Source organism: Ambystoma mexicanum, chromosome 10 (genome assembly GCF_040938575.1).
Source record: "Ambystoma mexicanum isolate Mex_15411 chromosome 10, UKY_AmexF1_1, whole genome shotgun sequence".
Taxonomy (NCBI): domain Eukaryota; kingdom Metazoa; phylum Chordata; class Amphibia; order Caudata; family Ambystomatidae; genus Ambystoma; species Ambystoma mexicanum.
The window spans coordinates 1,504,609,162-1,504,632,345 of NC_090932.1; the positions used below are offsets into that span (position 1 = coordinate 1,504,609,162).

The 23,184-nt window shown below is 46.2% G+C and overlaps 1 protein-coding gene across 3 annotated transcripts in view; it reads right to left on the reverse strand.

Annotated features, from left to right (window-relative positions):
* MPHOSPH9 (M-phase phosphoprotein 9) overlaps window positions 1-23,184 on the reverse strand; it is a 1,008,430-nt gene that overhangs the window by 143,587 nt on the left and 841,659 nt on the right. For all 3 annotated transcript variants that reach the window (XM_069619661.1, XM_069619663.1, XM_069619662.1), the window contains one exon: window positions 10,055-10,228. In XM_069619661.1, coding sequence (XP_069475762.1) covers window positions 10,055-10,228 — 174 coding nt within the window. The remainder of the gene's footprint in view (window positions 1-10,054; window positions 10,229-23,184) is intronic.

The following is a 23,184-nucleotide window of genomic DNA, read 5'->3' on the forward strand; positions in this document are numbered from 1 at the left end:
TTCTGAGCTCGGTGCACAGACCAAGAAACAGAAAGACGACGGCCCCCACCCAACAAGGAGAGCCACCAGCCACGAGATCCAGAACCCCACCAGCACCAGCAGGGAGAAGCTCTTCGGAACTGCCGAGGACCCCAAGTGCCGTGCCAGCAGCGCCACCTGCGCTGCGCATCATACACGGCGGCACTCGGCCTCCAGGGGGAGAGTCAGCTTCCCGGCACCACCAGAGACTCCCGGAGAGGGGCGGAACAGTGTAAGGATGCCGGGGCTGACCCCTCTCCCCGGCAGCCAACAACAGATAGCGGAGTGTCCTGGTACAAGCGCCACTGCATCCGAGGGCCCTGCAGAACATACAACGGAGGGGGAGTCGGCCCACGCCAGCATCGCTGAGAGGAAGCGCCTGCCAGACGCCTGCACAAGAAGCCCACGAGAAGATACATCAAAAGGCTGAAGAGGTGAGGAGAAGGCACCGGAGGGGCCATAAGGGGGACCAAACGAGCATTCAGCACCCCAGATATCCCCACAGAGGGGCCCATATAAGGAAAAAAAGGAATATCCGCCCCCAACAAAAAACATACCAGCGGGGCCCCAGGTGTGGGAAACAGGGGCTAATAAGAGAGGACTCCAAGGGGGTCAAGAGGATACCACCAATCACACCCAGAAGCCCTCGTCGGAGGCAAAGGAGGGAAGACAAACAACAGATACCCCTATAGACCACAACAACAGGGATTCAAGAGGGGACTTGAAGCGAGAAAACGGCCATATAGATAAAGGACGCAGACCCGTTCCCTTATCCCCAACCAGCACAGAACCACTCAGATAACTCAGATAGGCAGGGGAGGATTCGCCCCTCCAACCCCCCCAGCACAACATACACCCAGTGGAGGTTGTGGTGCAGTACTCAGAGTCAACTAAGAAAAGCCTCCTAGGGATAAGACCTCACTTCCAGCTCACATACAAAAGCCTGTGCAGGGGCCAAACAAGAGGGGGCAAGTGCTAGAGGCCCCAGGAAGGGTGCAATCAGAACCATTCCCGGGGGAACTTCAAGAAGCGGGGGGAGGGCAACATACCAGCCACAAACCTAGAGCGAGGCCCATAGTAGTACTCCGAGAAACTGCCTAGTCCACAGATCACAAACCCACCGGGATATCACACATGTCCAAATCCAGGGGCAGGCAGGCAAGCAAGCACAGGCCACCTGGAGGGTCTCTGGGGCACAAACAAGTCAACAAACCAGAAGATCTCCGTGCAAAACGAGAAAGGGGAAAAAGCCCACGGAGAGGAAGAGAACACAGACATGACCACCAAAGAAGACATGAAAGAATGGTTCAAAGAGTTCCAAGAATAATTCATGGCCTCCATGCACACCCAATTCGGTGCGATGAAGGGAGAAATGAAGCAGGCAGTGCAGGAGCTGAAAACAGATCTGGGGAATCTGGAGGAACGCACAGACATTTTAGAGAAAACAGTACATAATTTAGAAGAAGAAACACAACAGCACGCTGAAGTACAGGAGAGGCTGGCAAGACTTTCCCACGAACTGGAAATCCAACGCGAGGACGTAGAAAATCGCTCCCGTATGTCCAACATTCGAATAAAAAATATGGCAGAGACCGTCGAAGACAAAGACCTCAAACAAGCAGTGCAGCAGGTCTTATGAGACATTCTGGAGGAAGAGGAAGAAGCGGTAATCCGGATTGATAGGATACATAGAGTGGGCCCACACCACATGGGAGAACCAGGGGCCCGCCCCAGAGACGTCCTGATCACAATGGCATCGTACCCTCAAAAAGAACAGATCCTGCAGAAAGCTTGGATGTTGGATCACATAAGAATGAACGGATCAGAAATACAACTATACCAAGATCTGGCAGAGTCCACCCTCCACAAAACGCAGGGAGATGTCACTAATAAGAAAAGAATTGACGGCAAGACAAATTCGATATAAATGGACATTCCCCTTCGGCCTACTATTCGCTTGGGAGGGGAAACAACAGAGGATCACTACGAGCGAGGAAGGAGAACGAATCATGAATCTTCAGGAGAAGGAGGGATCCCAAACCAACGGCAGGGAACCTATCCAAGGGAAAAGAGCCCCAAGAGGTTGGACCACAACAAACAAAACCTAGATGCCCCACAGAGCCATGAAGACAGAAATAACTGACGAAAAACCTCAGCACATATGTACAACGACCACCAGTACTCCAACAGAAATTGCGAAACAAAGAGGCAGCCACTGGCAGACTCACAGCTGCGGCGAGCTGGAACCAAACAGGAAAACTAAGACATCTAGTGAGGTTTCGGACTCCTCACGCCATTATTACCCCTGAGTTTGAGAGGGCATGGCGCGAAGGGTTATACGCCCAAGCGATCATAGGGCCCAGAGCCCTCCTCAGGAACGTTATAAGGGGAAGGGAGGAGGTGGGGGGCGGGCGGGTGAAAGTTGGGGAACACAACGGGGGGAGCGGAAGTTCAGGGGAAGTGGTCAAGATGCAGCACAAAGTCGGGAAAGGTAACCCACCGGCACACAGCAAAGAATCCACAGTAAACTAACCAAAAGGAGTCATCAAAACGTAAAAAGACACACACCAGGATGGGGCTGAAAATCCGAACACATCAGAGGTTTAAACTCCCCAGTCAAAAGAAAAAAAGTAGAACACCAGCTTCGGCAGGGGAAATGCGATATAATGATGCTACAAGAGACACATATACAGAAAAAGGATAGAGGGAAAATCCGCCTGAAAGGTTACAATCGGATAATCCATGCAAACGACGGGGAAAAGAAAAAAGGAGTCCTGATAGCATTCGCCGACTCTCTCAATGTACAAATTCGAGAAACCCTAGAAGACAAGCAAGGAAGATACTTAGCAGCGAAAATTCAAATCGAGAACAGACGGCTGACGCACGCCACAGTCTACGCACCAAACACGGGCCAGGACGGCTTCATGAGAGACACATTGAACAAATTAGAAAACTTCTCACAAGAAGAGATGATCCTGGCCAGGGATTTCAACATGGCTTGGAATCCCAGAGAGGACCGTTCAAACCCTAATCTCTCACACTAGGTAGCCCCGTCACAATCGTTAAAGAACACCATGCACAAACTAGAACTAGAAGACGTCTGGCGGAAAATCAGAGGCCCGACACCGGGGTTGACGTATCACTACCACGTGCACGGCACAAGCTCCAGGATCGATTATAGTTGGGTATCGGTGAGCCTGCTAGGGGAGATGCAAGAAGTAGACACGGGCCCCATTTCAATATCAGATCACGCCCCAATCTGGATGTCGCTCCCAGGCATCCGCAAACAACCTGGCCTATGGCGATGGACCCTTCCAAGAGAAGTCATACAAGACCCCATCATGCGAGAGACAATCAGAGGTCACATAGCGGACTATTTTGAACAAAACAACACCCCAGGAGTGGCGAAAGCCACAATTTGGGAAGCCTTTAAAGCGGTAATGAGGGGGAGACATGATCGTGCTAAAAGCACAAAAGGACAGGCAATCCCGAAAATGGGAGGAAGAACTAGAAAACAACTTAACAAAGATAAGAGAGGAAATGACAAATAATCACACTCAGAAACTAAAGAGAGCATATAGACATATACAGGGTCAGTTGGAAGCCATCCGAACTAAAAGAGCAGAGAATCATCTGCTCCACTTGAAGCACTGGTATGCAATGAAAGCTAATAAAGCAGACAAACTACTGGCAAGACAACTAAAAGGCAAGCAACAAAGGCAAACAGTGAAGGCCCTGAGAGATAACGATGACCATCTGAGAACACAATCGATGAGCTTCTGCGAGCTTCTTGAAACTGAGGCAGGAAGAGGGACAGTATGCTTAGGAGGCCCTTTGGCGGTGTTAATGTTGAATTTAATGCAGTGGTGGTCAGACCAGGGAATTGTAGTAATCTCAGTGACAAGAAGGGAGCAGTTGTGAGGAGACACCCAGTCGAGCGTACGACCTTTAATGTGGGTAGGATTAGAGATGACTTGGATAAACCCTAGAGTAGCTAAAGCCTTTTGCAAGGCGGTGGCGTGGGTATCGTGCGGGTCATTAAGCCCTAGATTGAGGTCACCCAGGAGTATGACTTTGGGTTGTCTGAATTAGGGCCTCATGAAAATTAGTGGTGGGGCTAGGGTGGCGGTAGACAACATGAAGGGCAGTGGTACAGTTAGGGGAGAGCTTCAATATGAGTAGAAGGTAGTTGGAATTCTGACCAAGTTCACCTTGGATCCTTCTGATGGTGAGAGTCTCTCTGGCGATGTCAGCAACTCCACCGCCCCTTTAAAAGGACCGGTCCTGCTTAAATATGGAGTAGCCACTAGGGATAGCGAGGCTAAGGGCGGGGCCGGAAGTCTCATTTACCCAAGTCTCACTGAGAAACTGTAGGTCAAGGTTGTCCCTGATTATAAGGTCTTGTACATCTAGGGCGTGTCCTGGTAGGGAGCGGGAGTTGGTCAAGGCACAGTGTGGGACAGCTGGTGATGGAGGCAAGGTGGGAGGAGGAGGGGATAAGGTGCCCAAAGGGTTGGGAGAGGTGGCCTTGAGCGGGAGAGGGGCATGGCTGAGAGCAAGTGCTGTAGTCGCAATGGAATCGCAGGGCAAATGGGGGGAATGGGCGGGGGGAGTAAGTACACATGTAGTAGCATCATCAACAATACATGGAAATGGTGGGGTATGGGTGGCAGGCATAGATACACATGTAGTAGTGGCAGCATAGATACACATGTTGTAGTGCCAGGCATAGATAGACATGTAGTAGCATCATCAACAACCCATGGCAATGGTGGGGTAAGGGCAGCAGGCATAGATACACATGTAGTAGTGGCAGGCATAGATATACATGTAGTAGCATCATCAACAACACATGGCAATGGTGGGGTATGGGCGGCAGGCATTGATACACATGTAGTAGTGGCAGGCATAGATACACATGTAGTAGAGGCAGGCATAGATAGACATGTAGTAGCATCATTGGTAGCAAATGGCAATTGTGAAGTAGGTCCGGTAGACACTAGTGAACTTGCAGATAATAGAGGAGAAAGTTCAGGTGGCATGGGCCTTGTGGCATGATGGGTAATGGGTGGGTGCTTTTGCAGGCTCGTAATAAAGAGTCCAGATGCGGCAAGGCATGATGGAGGGCGTGGGTGCAAGACCGGTTTAGAAGGTATAGACAGGGTCTGCGCAGCGTGCTGGCAGTCATAGGGCAATGCAGGTGTCTGGAGGTAGGAGACCCCCGGTGGCGGTGGCGCAGAACCATGTGTCATCGAAGCAGATGGTGGCAAAGCCTTTCCAAGCGTTACTGGTGGCAGTAGCATGTCAGCGACCACTGTGATAGAAGGCCAAGCGGTTAGCAGATCTTCAGAGATAGGGTGGGAGCAGGAGAGAGCTTTTTCAGACGTATGGTAAGGAGCCAGGGTGTTGCTGGACGGAAATGGGGCGGGTATCTTGGTCATGTAAGACCGGCTGTATGGGTACCAATGCGTGACAGTGGGGGGGGCATACTTTTCCCTCCTAGGCACGCATTTCCAAGGGTCACATTTGGAGTAGCGGTAAGGGTACGGCCACACATAGTGCGTGACCAGAGGCGCATATTTCTAAGATAGAGTGGGCTCGCTATGATGGGGGCGGTTTCGGCATGACGCATACCTTGCGCAGATGGGCGGGTGCCAGCAACCGGCGACGTCGAGCAGCGGAGAGCTGCAGAGAGGGGTTCAGGCCTTTTCTCCTGCCTACCCTCCACGGCTTCGCCTCCCGGCACGCCTCCCCTCCATTTAAAGCAGGAGGGGAGGGCCGTGCGAGGTGTGGGGACAAATCCGGGTGCTGGGGTTGTCATTTTCTAATGGTTGCTAAGGCGACCACGGCAGCGGCTATCTTTGGAGATGTATCCTTGTGGCCCGTAATGGAGACCCATCAAATAATAACGCAGTCCTAGTGGTGTCTTGTCAAAATAAAAGGTCCTACACTAAAAAACATGGGGCAGTGTTCATGAAAAGAAGGAAGTGTTCACAAAAATATGTCAGGATGTTCAGGCCGTTGGTCTCCCTTCACCACGTTTTCAGCACGGGACAAGGCGGTTCACTCGAGCATAGCACAATCTCTGGCTTCTTCGGCACGAGGATACAGTTCAATCACTTACATCAGTGCCCAAGTCTCTTTACTTATCAAAGTCTCTTAATTCGGAGGGCCTGCTGTACCAAAACAAATTAAAAGTTCTTTTCCTCTTACAAGTACTCAACTCAGGTGATTCACTCTTCACCCTGGATCGCTTTAATAAAATGATCATTACGTTGGATCCCCCTCTTCAGGGCTCAGATCCTCTTTTACAATATTCAGAGTATTCTGTCTCGGGTGACTTACAGTTCACCCCGGATCCCCCTCAGCCGGGCTCAGATTATTCCTTTTTCACAATTAGTCTCCCTCAGCCTGGTTTGGACCAATTTCAGTTAGTATCATACTCTGTCCTCATCCTACTTAATCTCTCTTCTGCCTTTGACACAGTCAACCTCTCAAACTACAAACCAAACACAACCACAAACCTACAGCACAACAAACCGCACAAACTTCACTACATTGCACCAACAAAACATAAAACACACAGACTCACACAACAGTACACGACGACTACCTGCCGCAAACACCCCAGGCCCAGCCATCTGATCCACCGGGCTAAGGCCACCAACAGCACATCACTGCTCTCTTGCACTTTTACAGCTTCCTCCCACTAACTGACTCTCCCGTTCCCCTCTTTCAGAGCCGCCAGAGCGCCAGGGGACTACTTGGGTGGTGATAGTGCACGGTACAAATGTCCTTTAACATTCACATTAACCACACCATCCTGCTCAACCGTCTCCGTGACAACCTGGGTATCACCGATCAGGCTCTGGCCTGACTGACTGCTTTCCTCTCTGATCGACCCTCCGAGATCCAAATTGGGTCCTTCCTTTCCTCTCTCTCTACCTGCGGTGTTCCCCAGGGGTCTAACCTCTCACCCTGGCTTTTCAACCAATACCTGGCACCTCCCGCCCATCGCATTGCTGCTCTCTGCTCAAATTTTCAGTGCTATGCGGATGACACTCAACTCATTATCAGGCTTCACTCGGCCGCCTCTTCTCCTCTCATCTCAGATTGTCTGTCTGCTATCCAGGAGTGGTGTGCCGCCAACGATCTCAGCCTTAATGCTAGCAAGACAGAGATTCTCCTCATCGGCACACCTCCACCCTCCTTTCCCGTCCCTCTCTGGCCGGGCTCCCTTGGCCCTCCTCCTACCCCCACCATCTTCGACTCCACGCTTTCCTTTTCTGCCCACATCTCTGATGTCTCTAAAATGTCAAACTTCTAACTGCACCTCCTCAGAGGTATTCTGCCTTTCCTTTCCTTCCCCCAGAAGCTCACTGTCTCTCGAGCCCTGGTTCTCTCTAGTTTGGACTACTGCAACAGCCTCTTTCTAAATCTACCTGCTTCTACTCTCCGTCCTTTGCAACTCATCCAGAACAGGATTGCGAGACTTGTCCTTGGCCTCAAGTCATGGGATCGTATCTCTCCAGCCCTGAAATCTCTTCATTGGCTCCCAGTGGCTGCAATGATTAATTTAAAGACTCTTTGCATTGTCCACAAGGCTTTCTGGGGCTTGGGTCCAAAATACCTTCAACTCTCCCTCCGTAAATACCTTCGCTATAGACCTCTTTGCTTCTCCACCTCCAACTCCCTCAGGGGCAGTTGTTTCTCAAAGAAACGAGCTGCGGGTAGATCTCGGTCTTCGGCTTGGGCCTCCCTCTGGAACAGGCTCTCTGCCACTCTGAAACTTGAGAAGAACCATCTCTGGTTCCGGGAAGCACATCAAGACCTTCCTCTTTGCTTCTGCCTTCTCTCCTCCTCTCCCCTGCTGATCTGTTCTGCTTGGCATAGTGCAACTGGTTACCCTCTGATTTTGGGCCAAGGTACTTGCCCACCCTGCCACACACCCGCACTGCGTCCTGGCAACCCTTGCACTTGGGTCTGTATCTGTAACCTTTTTTCTGCATTAATCAGACACCCCCTGTCTATGCCTTAAACCTCGCACATGCCACTTGCTGGCTGCACTACCACTTTTTTGTATCCTTTGCTGAGCACTTTCCACTTCTCCCTCCCCCTCCTGCACTTTCCCCAATCCCTCTCCCCTGCGCTTGCGCCTTCTCAATGTCACTGGGCCTAGTAAGATTGTTGTTTTGTTCTCCCTTGTTCTCCTCCCTTGCCTCGTCACGCTCTGAAACACTTGTGTATGAGCTCCATACAAATAAAATATATCATATCAGCTACTGAAGACTTTCGAATGTGCACAGGGTTTAGCTTGATCTGTTGCAGGACTACTTCGATTTCTCAATTCCTTTTTACATTTGCCACCTCTCAGTTGGATACCTAACAGAGACCTTTGAATGAGCACCCACGTCGCGCCGGACCACTCTGTTTACGATATCTGTCTTGGTTTCAAGAGTTCAGTCACTCATCTGGTAGTCAATTATTCGCGTCACTAGTCACATACGCTTCACACACTGTTCTCTTCAGATTTCTCTATAAAATGTTGCTGCTTGCAACCTTGGCTCTAACACAGACTGGTCTGGTATCAGTCTCACCGACTCACCTGCTGCGCTGACTTTACTGGAGCTGCTTTGTTGTAGAAGCCAAGAACAGTACCACAGCGGCAAACGCTCCTCCCGGCTTGTTTATCGATGCGGAAGAGCCCCGGGTACCACCGACACACAATGCAGGTTTCTTCAGCTTTAATTCCAGGTCTTAGGTTTCTTATTCTCTGAAAAGGTCAAGGGCACTTCCCTCCTTACAACCCTCTCTGGTCTTGCCGTCTTTCTCCTCGTTTTAAACTGCCATCTTGGAACTGCTGCTTCCTTGTGTGTTTTACCTTGCTCAGAATGTGCTTTGGTGCTCTGCCTTTTATCAGTGTGAGCCAGTGTGATGGAAGTCAGGTGTGTGTAATGATCAGTAATTGCCTGACAATTGTATTGGAACATGTCAGGTATACGGCTCGGGTGTTAGTCCATTTTCTCTCACAGTGAGCTGTCCGTGAGAAAGTGTGTCAGGAAAGTGGGTTGGGGGGGTGAGGGAGGGTTGAGTTCCTAAGTATCAGACATGGTAGGATGGGGAAAAGGTGTTACAGGGAAGGGGGTACCGTGCCTCACACTCTGGTGCACAACTTCCACTCCCCGAAGACCCCTCGTCAAGGTGATCCTCCCCCACTGGTCCAACCCCAGGAACTGGATCCAAAAGCAATGGCCCTGTCCTGGCCACCTGGATGACAGATCCCTCGGGACTAGCGGGTGAGACACCTTCAGGTTTCTCACAATATCTATATACTTTTTGTCTAACTGGAATTATTGGAGAGCTCTGTATGTCTCCCATTGCAGCCCTAGACCACTCGCACAACCACCCTGAATCTAAGCCTTACTGCTCAGCTATGCTGCCTTAACTAATTTGGCTAGAATTCAATGTCCTTCCCGTTCACCATAATAAGTTGGCCTCTAAGAATACACCCCCATGGTTGATTGTGAAAATCCACCTTAACAGAAGTAAAGGCTACCCCCTTCCCTCCTGCTCCCCTCCCTGATTGAGGATTAAAGAACACATGATATATATAGGCCAGACTTCATGACATGCGCATGTTTGGAAATTGTGCAAGGATATCTGAGGTTTACCCTGCATATCATCTCGGGGTACCATTTTAACTAGCTTCTTGGCAGTCCCATGCACTGAGTCCCTCGCATTACCTACAGTGACCCGTGAAGTGTGACTTTTTCACAATCGTCATGTGTGTGAAGAAGAGAGCTCCCCATCAACCAAGAGTCTCCTCTTAGACATGCTGTGATGCCTTCCTTTGAAGAAAAAATTGCATTTGCTTTCCCAAATTGCATAGGCTGGGAGGATGCACAGTGGTAAACATGGTTGCCAACACCTCAGAACTTCAGAAAATAAACTGAAGTGTTAGCAATGAAACGAATGTGGCAAGTTTAGCAATTAACTAATTTAGTAGAGATTTGGCTCAACAAATGAAATCTCTTACTTGGAGTTGCAGACTGGTGTGAGCGTCTATTGGAGGGTGGAAGTGATGATGATCTTTGCCCATGTGGAGAGCTCAATCTTTTTGTTCGTTTTTGGTCGTTATTCCTCTCAGGAGACTCGCCGACACCACAGGCAGAATCAACAAATCCCACAAAACTTCGACGATTCAGGGCTTCTAAATGTAAATATTCAAATAGTACAATTCAGATTCATTTAACTTTAGACATTGCCATCAACACTGTTTTGTAGGTCAAAATCAAATTTAATCACAAGGCATTTCCAAGTCATAAAAAGGTATGACATTGCAGGACATATGACATTCATAGTAAGCTCCCCATACGAGACCCTCAGTGAGCTAGGCATTCCCTGTAAGATCCATGTTTTTACAATTCACACAAGGGTACATAAGTGAGTTGGAGTTTGACCCATGGGACAGAGATGCTTGTCAACTCAGGTTTAATATTGCTTTCAACTTTTTCATCTCTCGCTGAGGTTATGGGATCGATTTCTCAGACTGTTTAACAAGTACAACTTTCCTGACGGGTAACATTTGGCTCAAAAAGTATATAGTTACCTCTCCCAGTTGTAATTCCTTTCCTCCACAGAATGGTTGATGTTTTCTACTTTGCATCAGAGATCCTAGAAGGCACGCTTCTTCTGATTCCGATTTTAGAGCCTGGAGGGCTTGGTATACCACATGTCGAAAGACCTCCCCCACTCAAGAACATAATTAGAAGGCAAGCAAGATTTAAGATTGAAGCCAGAGCTCTTCACCGATCTGGTAAGATAATTTTCCATTTCCTTGAAATCAATCTCAAAATCACTAGTAATCTTCATGTCATAGTTTGATACAGTTATACTCCTTTAAGATACATTGGGCCACCAACCTTTTTTCTTCTAGTAATAACTAACAGCAGGCTGATCTTGTGCCACATTTCCCTGTCATATGTCACACAGATGACTAACAACTCCAGGCTCTTGAAGTTAGTTCAAAAATGTTGATTGTCCAATCTTAAATTACATGAACTGGTTTGGCTGATGATAGGCTGGACTGTCTAAGGGGATTCCCTGTCTAGCCCACAAACTCCTGTGGGCTCCCTCCTCCCTAGCCCAGGCTTCACTATCCCTCCAGCTGCCTCTGTTGAAAACTAGCGATAGTTAACCACTACTATATAGGTTATCCTATATCTGTCTTGCAATCTCTAGTAATTTCTAAGGACTAGCTGCAATGTGTTTTTCCCCCACATCAGTATCTTTATTATTGTTTGTATTATTATTTCTTTTTTTCTCTCTTTCTCAATCTCTCACTCTGTCCTCCTGTCAACTCCCTATCCCTTCAGTGTTCCCACACTTCTCTCTGTCTCTCTCTCCACTCCTACCTCCTACTACTACTCTCTCCCATACCCACATCTTCTTTCTCTCTCTACTTCCAGCAACTCTCCAAACTCCTCCTACTGAACCAATTTCTTCACTCACTCAACCTCTCACTTTCACTCATTTTCCCCTCTTACACTCTCACCTTCCACTATCTACCTTCACCCCCTGCTCTCCCTCTCGCCTATCTCACATAACCTTCTCTACCATCACTCACTGTACCAGACACTCTCATAACCACCCTGTAAGTCGCTCTCATTTGAAAGCATTTTCTTAAAATCTATAACTTACCTGCACTCATATCCAACACCTTCTAAAACCGCTCCTTCTGCCTGGTCTCTCGATCCACCATCACTCCTCCTGACCTCACCCAAATACCTTTCACTTGTGCCTCAGTGTTCAGGGCTTTATTCTGCCTTTCCTGACCTTCACCTCCTTCCCCTTCCCATTGATCTTCTGTGTCACCTTTGCTCTCTGGCCAATCAAAATTTAGCCTTTGCCCAGGGGCTGCTTTACAAAGACCTGCACTTTTAGAAGTCCTCATTGGCCTGCCCCTTTTCACTTGCGGGTGTTCATGCTGTTACGGTGGCCCGGTTCTGTCATTATTCGCCAGGCGGGTTGCCTTTCATCTGCCCTAAGACCCTGGTGTTTGTTCCAGTAATGTCTATGTTATCGCCAGAAAAAGACTCTTGGTCAGCGTCTTTCTCCCTTCATTCAGTGAGCCCGAATGTTTCAGCGTTGGCTGCTGGATCTTGTGGATCTGCAAGAAGCTAAAGAGAACTCTAGCCAGAAAAACGGCTGGAAGCCATTATGTGAAGGACAGTGGGAGCAATAGTTCCGAGCAAGGAACTTGGGGTTGGTCACCCTAAGTTACCTGGGGGCAACCAGACGTGGACTCCCTGCTCACTGTGCTCAGAGAGGCACAGCTTCACCTCACTGATGAGGCCCATCAAGGCTGCAACACGTGTATGGGGTTGCTGTTGGTACTCTTGTTCAGAGTGAAATTGCCATAGCATATCGGTGCTGGACTGCCCTTGTGGGCGGGACAAAGACTGATATGCAAATGGATATTTCCCATCTGTAAAAAGTACAGTGAGCAAAAAGCATGCGCTGAAAACTCATCTCAGAACAGGTTATCATGCCATGTTCTTTCTGGAGAGGAGCGCCTGCTACCTTTTTGTGAAATATTTGCAAGGAACGTGGGGTTGGTCACCCTAAGTTACCTGAGGGCAACCAGACGTGGACTCCCTGCACACTGTGCTCAGAGAGGCACAGCTTCACCTAACTGATGAGGCCCAACAAGGCTGAAACACGTGTATGGGGTTGCTGTTGGTACTCTTGTTCAGAGAGGAATTGCCATAGCATTTTGGTGCTGGACTTCCCATGTGGGCGGGACAAAGACTAATATGCAAATGGATATTTCCCATCTGTGAAAGGTAAAGTGAGCAAAAAGCATGCGCTGAAAACTCATCTCAGAACAGGTTATCATGCCATGTTCTTTCTGGAGAGGAGCGCCTGCTACCTTTTTGTGAAACAATCGGGGGTTCAGGGTCTTGGCTCCTCTGCCCCACAACTCTCTAACCCCTTTTCTGGGTAGGTTTAGCCCTGGCATAGGCCAAGGTAGGCTGCCTACCCCAAATCGGGTGGGGTCACTGATCCCACCACCAGCCTCCTGACTCTGTCTCACATACCGTGAAAGAATTTGAATGTACTTCCAGCCATTACAGTAACTGCTTTAATGACTAGTATCCAGGGCTCCAATTTAAGGCTGCCAACAAGCTATTTGTAAGTTGAAACTCTTATTTGCCGGATTTGAAAAAGTAGATAGGTGGTAGATATTGCCAGCCAGATTTTCAGCTTCCATAAACCACTGGGATTGGGTACGTCAGTGTAACAGTGCTGTACATGGAACATGTGTTGCTGCTGAGATCAGTAGGAGTCACAAAGCATGGTTCTGGAAAGCCTGTTCTACTCAATATCCAGAAATCCTCCAACCCACCACCCCAGAATGCCACTATTGGGTTGCTGTCATTGGTTCCTCTTATAGGCATTTACAAGTCTAACATTGATTCATTATTAATTGTGCACATAACTAACCTAGAAGCTACTCAGGTGTTTACTTTACCGACAAACTGATAAATAGACCACATGTAGAGAGGCAGGCCATGAAAATGTCGCAAACTATTGGGGCCTATCCGTTTTTTCCAAAAGCTTCAAGGCTCAGCACCTTGATATGATGGTATGTGCATATAAAGCTATGGCTAAGAGAGGCATCTGAAATGGGATGGGCCTATCAAACCGTGATCTGTATACAAATGATCCAAAATAGCTTTTGTAGAAGACTTCTGGCCCTTTCGAATGCTGCCCCAATTTTTGCCATGCATAATGAGTTTGGCCTGCCTTAGATTTAATATTTCATGGGCAATATTTATCCCAACCAAACTTTCTTTTACTAATAATACATTAGCAGAGCCCTTGGGAAAAGAGGAATATTAGCGAAATGTATGACATGATCGGATTTGTTTCCTGTATTTTCGTTTATTTGTTGTAAAACGCCTGACTAACATTTTATGTTCTATTAATTTATTTATTGATGTGTTCATTTCAAGGTCTTATTTATTTTTGTACTGCTTTTATGGAGTATTACTTTTCTTAAATAAAGCTATTAATCCTCATTAAACATCATCACATAAAAGCTGCAGAAAGAATGACACCACTGGCTAAATGATTAACGACAATGCAAGACCCCAGTATCATAAATTGCATTGTAGGCCTATGATATGAGCCCGCGGGAGTAGAGGGCGCCGGTATCTCTGCTGTTTGGCTGTGCTGGGTGAAGCAAGTGACCAGTGACCACCTTTGACTGTGGAGACAATCGTAGCAGGAATTACCTGCCTTCCCTTTGCACTGGACTGTACTTGAGTGCGGAGTTCTTCCCGCGTTGAGCCCTGCTGGCCCCGCCCACCAGGAAGTGAAGGCACAAAAGCGCGCCCCAGCCGCCCTTGCGGCGTTGAGCCCGCGCGAGTAGAGGGCGCCGGTATCTCTGCTGTTTGGCTGTTTGCTGGGCGCGGGGCGTTGGTGTCAAAGACTGGTACCCCGTTCCAGAAAGAGGAGCGAGGGCCCCGTGATGACGATGAGAAGATCTGGAGTCCCGCAGACTCGAGCACAGCTGAGGCGAGCCGAACGGGACGAAATCATGGCTGAGAGAAGAACGCTACAACTCCCGGAGAATGCGGTAAGTCCGCCTACCCCCAGTTCCCTTTGCTCCCCTACTGCCGCTAGCCATAAAAGGAGCAGTATACCACAGATCCAGCATCCCCTAAATATGATAGAGTATGCTGAGGAGGAGCGGCTGCTGCCGCAAGAATGTGAGACGAGCATGAGAGACAATCCTTCAGAACGTTACAGAGAGCGAGCACTCACTGGTGGATTAGAAAGTATAGAGCCGAGTAGAGGAGTGACAAGGTGGCAAAGCGCTGAGGACGCTGAGGAGCGGATATCAGCTCCGGAGAACCAAAAAAAGCAGCCCAGCCCCTGGAATCAGATAGGAACTGTGGTGCAGAATTCCACCAACAACGAACCAATCCCCACCCCAACGATCATCCAAGCAATGAGTAAGCCACGAAAAAACAAAAAGCTGTGTGATGAGACCACCCCGAGCGTGCTGAGGCAGAAACAGTGGCAGCCGATAGGTGAGTGTTGCAATGTGGAGGGGGAGTTGTTACTCAAGAATAGCGAGGTAAGGACCCCTCAAAAGTCAGTCGAAGAGCCGGAGGACGAGGACTCAGAACAAAGGCTCAAACCTAACGTAAGAACTAAGGAGGACCCCCGGGACAGAGGAGACTCGCCTGATAAAACAAACATGCAAAGGCCAACTGTTGTGACAAGCCGTAGCTCGAATGGTGAGGAGCCCTTAGGCTCCAATGAAGTAACAGAAATCTTCAATAAGCCTGAGTACCAGCAAAGTAACATTTGTACACTAAAATTATTAGCGTGGAAGAACGTAGAGGACCTAATTAAAAATGACATGGGAAAGACAAATTCAATTATACCAAAAGGCGCCCAGACTAGATGCCACCCTATGCCTCGAAACAATCAAAATAATTCCTATAAAGGGACTGTATTCCCTAGTGACACGATTCCAAGCGGGCAAAAGAGTATGGAAGCCATTGAAGATCGATCAGATATGACACAAACACAGGCTAATGGCGAATTGCCAATCCCCATGAACACTGCATGGGCTCCATGGAAACGAAATAAGTTGCAATGGAGACGGAATCAAGCACACCCGCTAACAGATGAACAAGAAGGGCCATGCTCACTAGAAGAGGGTGACTCCATAGCACATGAACAAGAACCTACAGCTTCTGGGCCTGATCAGCCAGAAGATGAAATTTGGAACCCAGCTCCTGAAACCTCTTTTACCTGTGAATTGGAGAAAAATCCCCATCAGCCTCTGCGAAGAGACTCTATTGCCATAGCAGATCAGCTAATTAGGGACCTGGCACATCTAAACGCTAAATTGGCAGCGCCAGGACAGGTCGTACCGCAATACAGCAAGCATGATGGGAGGGTGCCGGAGCAAATGGGTCCCACTGAGAACAATGCTACCTCAGCATCCGGTGAAGTCGCAAGACCCCAAATGTGGAAAAGGAAAGCGACAAGGAAGGAAGTGCAGCTTAAAAATATCCCTCAAGCAATCAGCTCTGAGTCGGAATTCTACCACTCTCAAAAACGTTTAAAAAATAAAAGGCTAGAGACAAACAGCGATCCTGCTTCCTGTAGCAATGTGCTAAGTAAAGCTAGAGCGCCCGAACAGAAGACCCTCGAGTACTCACCAGGATCTACGGAGAGTGACACAGAAACAGAATGCGAAGCCCAGATAATAAACAAAAAAATTAAACCACCTCAGAGGAAAGCAAGAGAGGGAATTCTGACTTCAAAAGTAGCAATTGAAAAAGTGGTGAACGAACTCAGACCTACTTTGATGTCGGCTACAACTATAGCCGTAACACCACTTACAAAGCTCTATGAGCAATTAAATGACACGTGCAAAGATCAGAACACATTGATTGCACTTCTAAATACAAAAGTGATCAAAATGGAAAGCGACATGCTCGAAATGACTCTCCAAAACAAGATGACATGTCACGGATACGAACATGCAACCACTTTGCTGAAAGAAGCATTAAAAAATAACGCTGAGGATAAGCGGCTGCTAGCAGAGGTTGCCAAACATGCTCTAATAACCTTAAATAAAGAACAAGATAGAAGACATGCGAATACTAAAACACAAGTACTATCATCAGAACCAGGTAAAGTGGCGCAAGTAGAGCAGGAGTGCCTAACTCAGCCAGAACAAACAAAGGAACTAATGCTACCAACTCAAAGCAGAACAGCTAATTCAGATAATACAAGATCTGACAAAGGGTTCAGTATTAAAAACACTGAAATTAAGAAGCCAGAGCGAGAAGGAAAAAGACCAGGCACCCAAGCAAAGGAAGTGCAGCAGATGCGAGAGGACAAGAATCCTGATAACGCTGAGAACAAAGCGCAAGGGTCTCCTAAAGAACGACCTAAAGCAGAAGATAAGAACAAAGGTCTAGGAAAAGAGGGGATCCCCGCAGCAGCCGACACTGTAATCCCCGTGATAAACATCGCCGAGTGTGAGGACAACATGGCAAGTGGTTCGCAAACAAAGCAGATCATAGCCAAGGACAGGAGCACCGACCAAGAGTGGTTTGAGATATTTGATCCTAAGAATAGTGAAAACACCAAAAAAAATTGTAACATCAAACAAGGGAAATGCAAAAAAAAAACAAAAAACATGGCCGCTCCAAAGAACAAAAATGGCAAAAGTTCTGCAAATTTTTTCAGAAACATTAAGGCCCTAAATCTGACAATAAACAACACCGAGGTGCCCAAGGAAGGTAAAAAACAAATGGGACCCAGTGAGATAAGCGATAATCAAGGAATATCTAACACAAAAGGGAAAGAGCAAAAGAATAACCAGCCGACAAACGAACAGATTAATGAGTGTGACGAAGATGAACTGATGAACATGTCAGTATACAGCATCCAGGATGACAATGAAGAGGAGACGTCAAGTGTCGTCGAGACGAATACATCGAAAAGAGTTGAGGGATTGAAAGAATTTACACCAAAGGCAGTAGAGAAGGAGGGCCGGAAGGTGGACTTGACAAACAAGCGAGTCATCCGCCTAATTAGATCTCAGGAGAAGCAAATCAATGACCAAGCAAGTCCGAGCGAAGAAGAGACAGCGCAGATTAAACCCTTCTATACTATAGAAGAAAAACTGAAAATCAGCCTGATGAAAAATCAATTGGAGCAAGAGAAAAGTCGTAAAGGGATGCACAGGGAAGTTACATCAAGTCTGAATCGACCAGAGTGCAAATCACCAATGTTAAGAGGGTGCAAAAATACAACAACGATGGAAGAAACAAAAGTAAAAAATAAGATTATGGATAACAGCCCAAAAAAAAAAACTGGACAAAGCCAGAACAATGAGAAGGAGTCCATAACACACTTCAGACTACTGATTGAAAGGATTGAACCAAAAAAGGGCGACAAGACGCTTAACCGAAACATCGTATTAAATCTCTTTCAATCGATCGCGATTCTTCGAGCAATTAGAAGCGCTGAAGTAAGTCGCGTGGAACTGATAAATGAACATGGTCGATCAAGCGCATTGCTACACATTGAATCGATAAAGATAATTCAACTGATCATGAGGTGTGAAAGACAAATAATGGAAGCGGGTTTTCAGATCTATGAAGTAGATAATCTACTCGCAACAAAGGAGAGCCAACAGATGAATAACCCTCTGCCTTCCATCCACCCTCCCAAAATAAACGTGAGGGAGGAAAAATCAATGGTGGGAGACGAAACCTGGAGATACCCACAATCGAGAAAGGACGAGCCAAAAGGAGCAAAAATTGAAATCACAGTATCTAACATACAAACAAAAGCAGGCCAAAGCAAGCGGGACTCCAATGAAAACAGTGAAAGTTGTGTGGAAGAAGACCTGAAATGGGCATGGCTAGCAAAGGCCCTAAACGAGCCATCGAGAAGCTAACGCCAAGAAGGACGAAATAAAATAATATGGGCAACATGGAATACCAGAGGTTTCGCCCACCTTGCAAACGGATCAAATGAAATGCTAAGAAATTGTGACATCCTGTGTCTACAAGAAACCTGGCTGTCGACTTGCCCGTGCATTGATGGATTCGAGGTGGCCATGAACCCGGCGATAGTCAAGAAAAAAGGTAGACCCATGTCAGGCCAGTTAATTCTGGTGAATCGTAGGAGTGGTTTTGAAATCCGAGAGACGAGAAATCACTCAAGCAACATACAATATACAAAAATAGAGTCAAAAATAGCAAATGGAACACAGAAAAAAAGAGTACACATATTCAATATCTACTGGAACCACCAAGACCCAAAACAAGAACACTTAATGGACGACCTACTGGATGCGGTAGACAACGTGATGTCGACCGAGAGGGAACTGAACATGGTAATATGTGGAGATCTCAATCTAAAAATACTAGAACTAGACAGAAACAAAACTGGGAAAACAAAAACATCAATAAATGAAGCAAAAAAAAAAAAAAAACATGGCTGGAAGAGATGGAGGACCGTGCCCTGAATATGATGAATGGGAATAAAACGGGAGACATTCCAACAGTGGAGACATGGGAGAGAGGGCAGCAAAAGTCAATCCTTGACTACTTTTTTGTAACCGAGGGAATGGCAGATGATATATCGTCAATAAAGGTGATAAAAACCACTCATAGTGACCACAATTTAGTCTCTCTCACTTGGAATCAACCCACTCTCAAGAAACCGGCACAACCGAATCAACCTTTTGAATTGGAGCCGGGTAGAACACGGCTGAGAATGTTAGCCAAAGATATAAAGTCACTGACAGATGGCATAAAATACCACCCTGGTACCCCGAATGGCCATCCAACTGAATATAGAGAATTCATGGAAATTTACAGGCTGAAAATTAATTGCCAGGGGAAATCGCTCTACAAGAAACATATGTATGATATAGAAATAGCTCAGAAAAAAAGAGCTCTAAGGAAAAACTGTAGAAAGATAGGAAACGCAAATGAAGAAGAACAGAAGCGAAAGTTGAGAACGCTGAAGAATAACTATAGGAACTGGGTAAAAAGCCATAGAGCAGTGCTGGACCAAAAGGACGCGGAAGCCATGCTGAAGACCCTAGGACAACGAAATACCAGAGGTTTTTGGTCATTAATAAATGAGGTAAACAATCCGCAAAAGGCAATGACCAAAAACATGGTTACAGAAAGTCAATGGGAAACACATTATAGCTCCTTATTTGAGAAGAAGATGGCATCCAAATCACCTGAGTTTCCCAAAATCCAATCATGGGATTTAAACTTTGAATACAAAGAAATATACGATTGTATAAAGAAATGCAGTGAATCAAGGGCCGCAGGACCCGACGGTCTATCAAATCAGATGTTGAAAGAAAATATTGAGGAATGGTCCTCATTCTGTGACAGACTTTTTCAAAACATTACGCAAGAAGCTAAAATACCACTAACATGGAAAGAAGGTATAATAGTACCGATTTTTAAAAAAGGATGCCGGCTAACACCAACGAATTACCAGCCAATCGCCCTGTTGGACGTAGTGGGGAAGATCTTTGCTACAATGTTACTACAAAAGCTAAACACCTGGCTGAAGGAAAGTAATTCAATTGACATCAGACAGTCAGGCTTTGTTAAGGGGGTAGGGTGCAGTTTAAATCTGCTAATACTAAACCTGCTCAAAATGGAAGCGATTAGATCAGGCCAGAAGGTGTACTTAGCCTTTATAGACCTGGCTCACGCGTTTGACGGAGTAGATCGTGAAATTCTTTGGCTGAATCTGAAAGAGCGAGGATGTCCTATGAGTCTCATCCTGGCAATAAGAGAATTGTATTCGGAAACGACAGTCAAAATCCGACTAGACACACAAGGCAACTACTCAAACGCAATACCAACTGCTAGGGGAATAAAGCAAGGCTGTCCCCTAGGCGCAACACTATTTAACTTCTACATATCTTAGGTGGGGAAAGCATTTGAAGAAGTGAAAAGTACCCCCCCCACATTGATTGGAACTAAAGTCAGCTGGCTCCTATACGCAGATGATATTGTGATATTAGATCTTACTCCAATAGGACTGCAACGCAAGCTATCGGCTCTGAAAGAATACACGGCGAAGATGGGCCTGGAAGTCAACACAACAAAATCAGAGATCCTGACCTTTGAAAATCTAAAAGGGGCAGCGCCAAGAAAACATCAATTCCAGTGGTCAATGGGGAAAGAAAAAATTCAAAAACGTAAAGAGCAGCAGATACCTGGGAGTACACATTAATTCCAGTCTACGTGATGATCCAATGGTAGCTCAAACGATAAGCAAATGCAAACAACTAACGGCCCAAGCATGGGCAGTCCATAATAAGTACGGGAAATTCTCTTTCAAGCCCGTGATAAACTTCTACAAAAGCAAGGCAATCCCAGCCCTTATATTTGGAGCGGAATGCATGTTTGGATGCTCAAGCGAAATATGGTCAAGGTGCGAGGGGTCGTTTTGGAAAAAGATTCTCCAAATTCCAACTAGCTACCCAACGGCATGCGTACTTTATGAAGTAGGAGTACCAACCCTGGATGCAAAAATCACTTGGAACATGCTAACTCTATACAACAAAACAATTGAGGCCTCAGTTCCACAGTTCAAAATACTGGCAGAGCACGAAAAAGAGCAGTCAAAGCCGATACTCCAACAATGGAGATTAAATTGTAAAAAGATACTACAAGAGCTAGGAGCGGAGGAGAACCAGCTGACCACTAATCCAAACGCTGTAAAAAAGAAAGTAATGGAACACGACTGGATCAAAACAATTGAGAAAAGAAACTCCCATAAATGTATGATAAACCATCCAGGTGAAGCAAAGGGAAGAGCGCAGACACTACAATATCTGGAAATGTTTCCATGCAAAATCCTAAGAAGATCTTACCTGAGATTCAGGTTAAATTTGTACGAAACAAGAGAAATGGAAATGCACAGAAAGAAACTGCTGTTCAAGGACTTAAAATGTCGTTTCTGTCAAACAGAGAATGAATCACTGAAACACTTAATCTTGTTCTGCAGTGAACTCAAAGCTCTGAGAATGAAATATTTGGCCACTCAAAGTGATTTAGTCGCAACACACAGCGAGGAAGAGTGGTGGAGCCGCTTACACTGTAGTGCACACAAACAATTGTCGCTGGCATTGACATTGTTTTTACAACAGATGGAAATCATGATGCAAGAAAAGGAGTAAGAAATGTAAGAAATCGCACGTTGACACAAGATAAAAGTTGAAGCAGGCGTGCTCCCCAAACAGGCAAGGTAGCCCAAGACAGACTCTGATGGAATAGAGTGACAGAATGCTGCTTCCAATGAACTTGTAAATGTTTTAGAAGAAATACATACTAAAAATTAGAAATTAAGTATGTTAGGGGCGAGCATGACAACGATAATGTAAGCAAGTTTTCAAAAAGTTTTCTAAAGTTTGTATAAACTAAATGAAAAATAAAAAAAAAAAAAAAAAAAAAAAAGATATGAACAGCTCTCAACTCCCAGCCAGGTCACATATCAGACATATGCCTGTACAAATGAAACATTCCAATTGTCTTTTGGTGGGATACATTTCACAAATGTCCACTCAGAACAATTTTAGCTTTGCCAGACTTCACCTTTAAAGCCCAATTGCAAATATACAGAACATTACTGAAACTTTCAGAAGGCATGACAGGGTTAATGTGCTCACTGGAAGCAACAAAAAAGACGTTGTGCATTTAAAATGCATGTATTCCTTTCTATGCGAAAAACATGAGATAGAGATGTTGTTGCTTCTCTTCTAACCTTGTCCCATTAGCAAATTGTTTTCCAAAACAAATGATCTATCTGCTTTGTCGAGTAAATTAAGTTTATTCAGAAATGTATCCATCAAACTTAAAATAATTCTTAAGAGTTAGTTAAAATCACCATAACACATTATTGTACAAATACATTATAAAATGGCTGTGTCATTAAAAAGCATTATTCCACTAATTAATCTGAACCCCTGCCCAGCCAAAACACGTCCCTTTATCCTCAATGCAGTTCCTAAAAAACACAGGACACTCCAAGCTTCTAAAGGAGTCTCCACCAATACAAAAAGGATGGTTTGTAGAGCCTGAAATTGTGTCTTTTCAGTAGCGTGTTAGGAAGTGTTGGTGGGCTTTCTTGTACACTGGACAAAAAAACAATAGACGGAAAAGATCTTCTTTCGATGCATTACAAAATGTGCATGCTTGATTGCCCTGCGCACATCCCGTCTGCTTCACAGTAACCAAATAAGGCTAAAGCTTGCCCTTGTAACTAGAGATGTGTCAAATATCAGCTTAGGCCATGACAAATAGCCAGGAAGCTGCCCATAGACTAACAATGCGTGAAACCTATTAATTGGTTCCTGCAGTTCACGTTGTTCTCTATCGAGTATTGATATTGATAGCATGTCAGATACCGCTGATATAGCCCCAAGACGAGTAATAATGGATGGACTGCTGAAATACATCCCCAGATTGACCTCCAGCAGGGAGTGTTTTATGAAGGTCATCCACAGAATCATTAGGGCATTGTTTTGTAAGACCAAGATTCGGTTCAGGATCAATCTTGTCAGTACAACCTTTT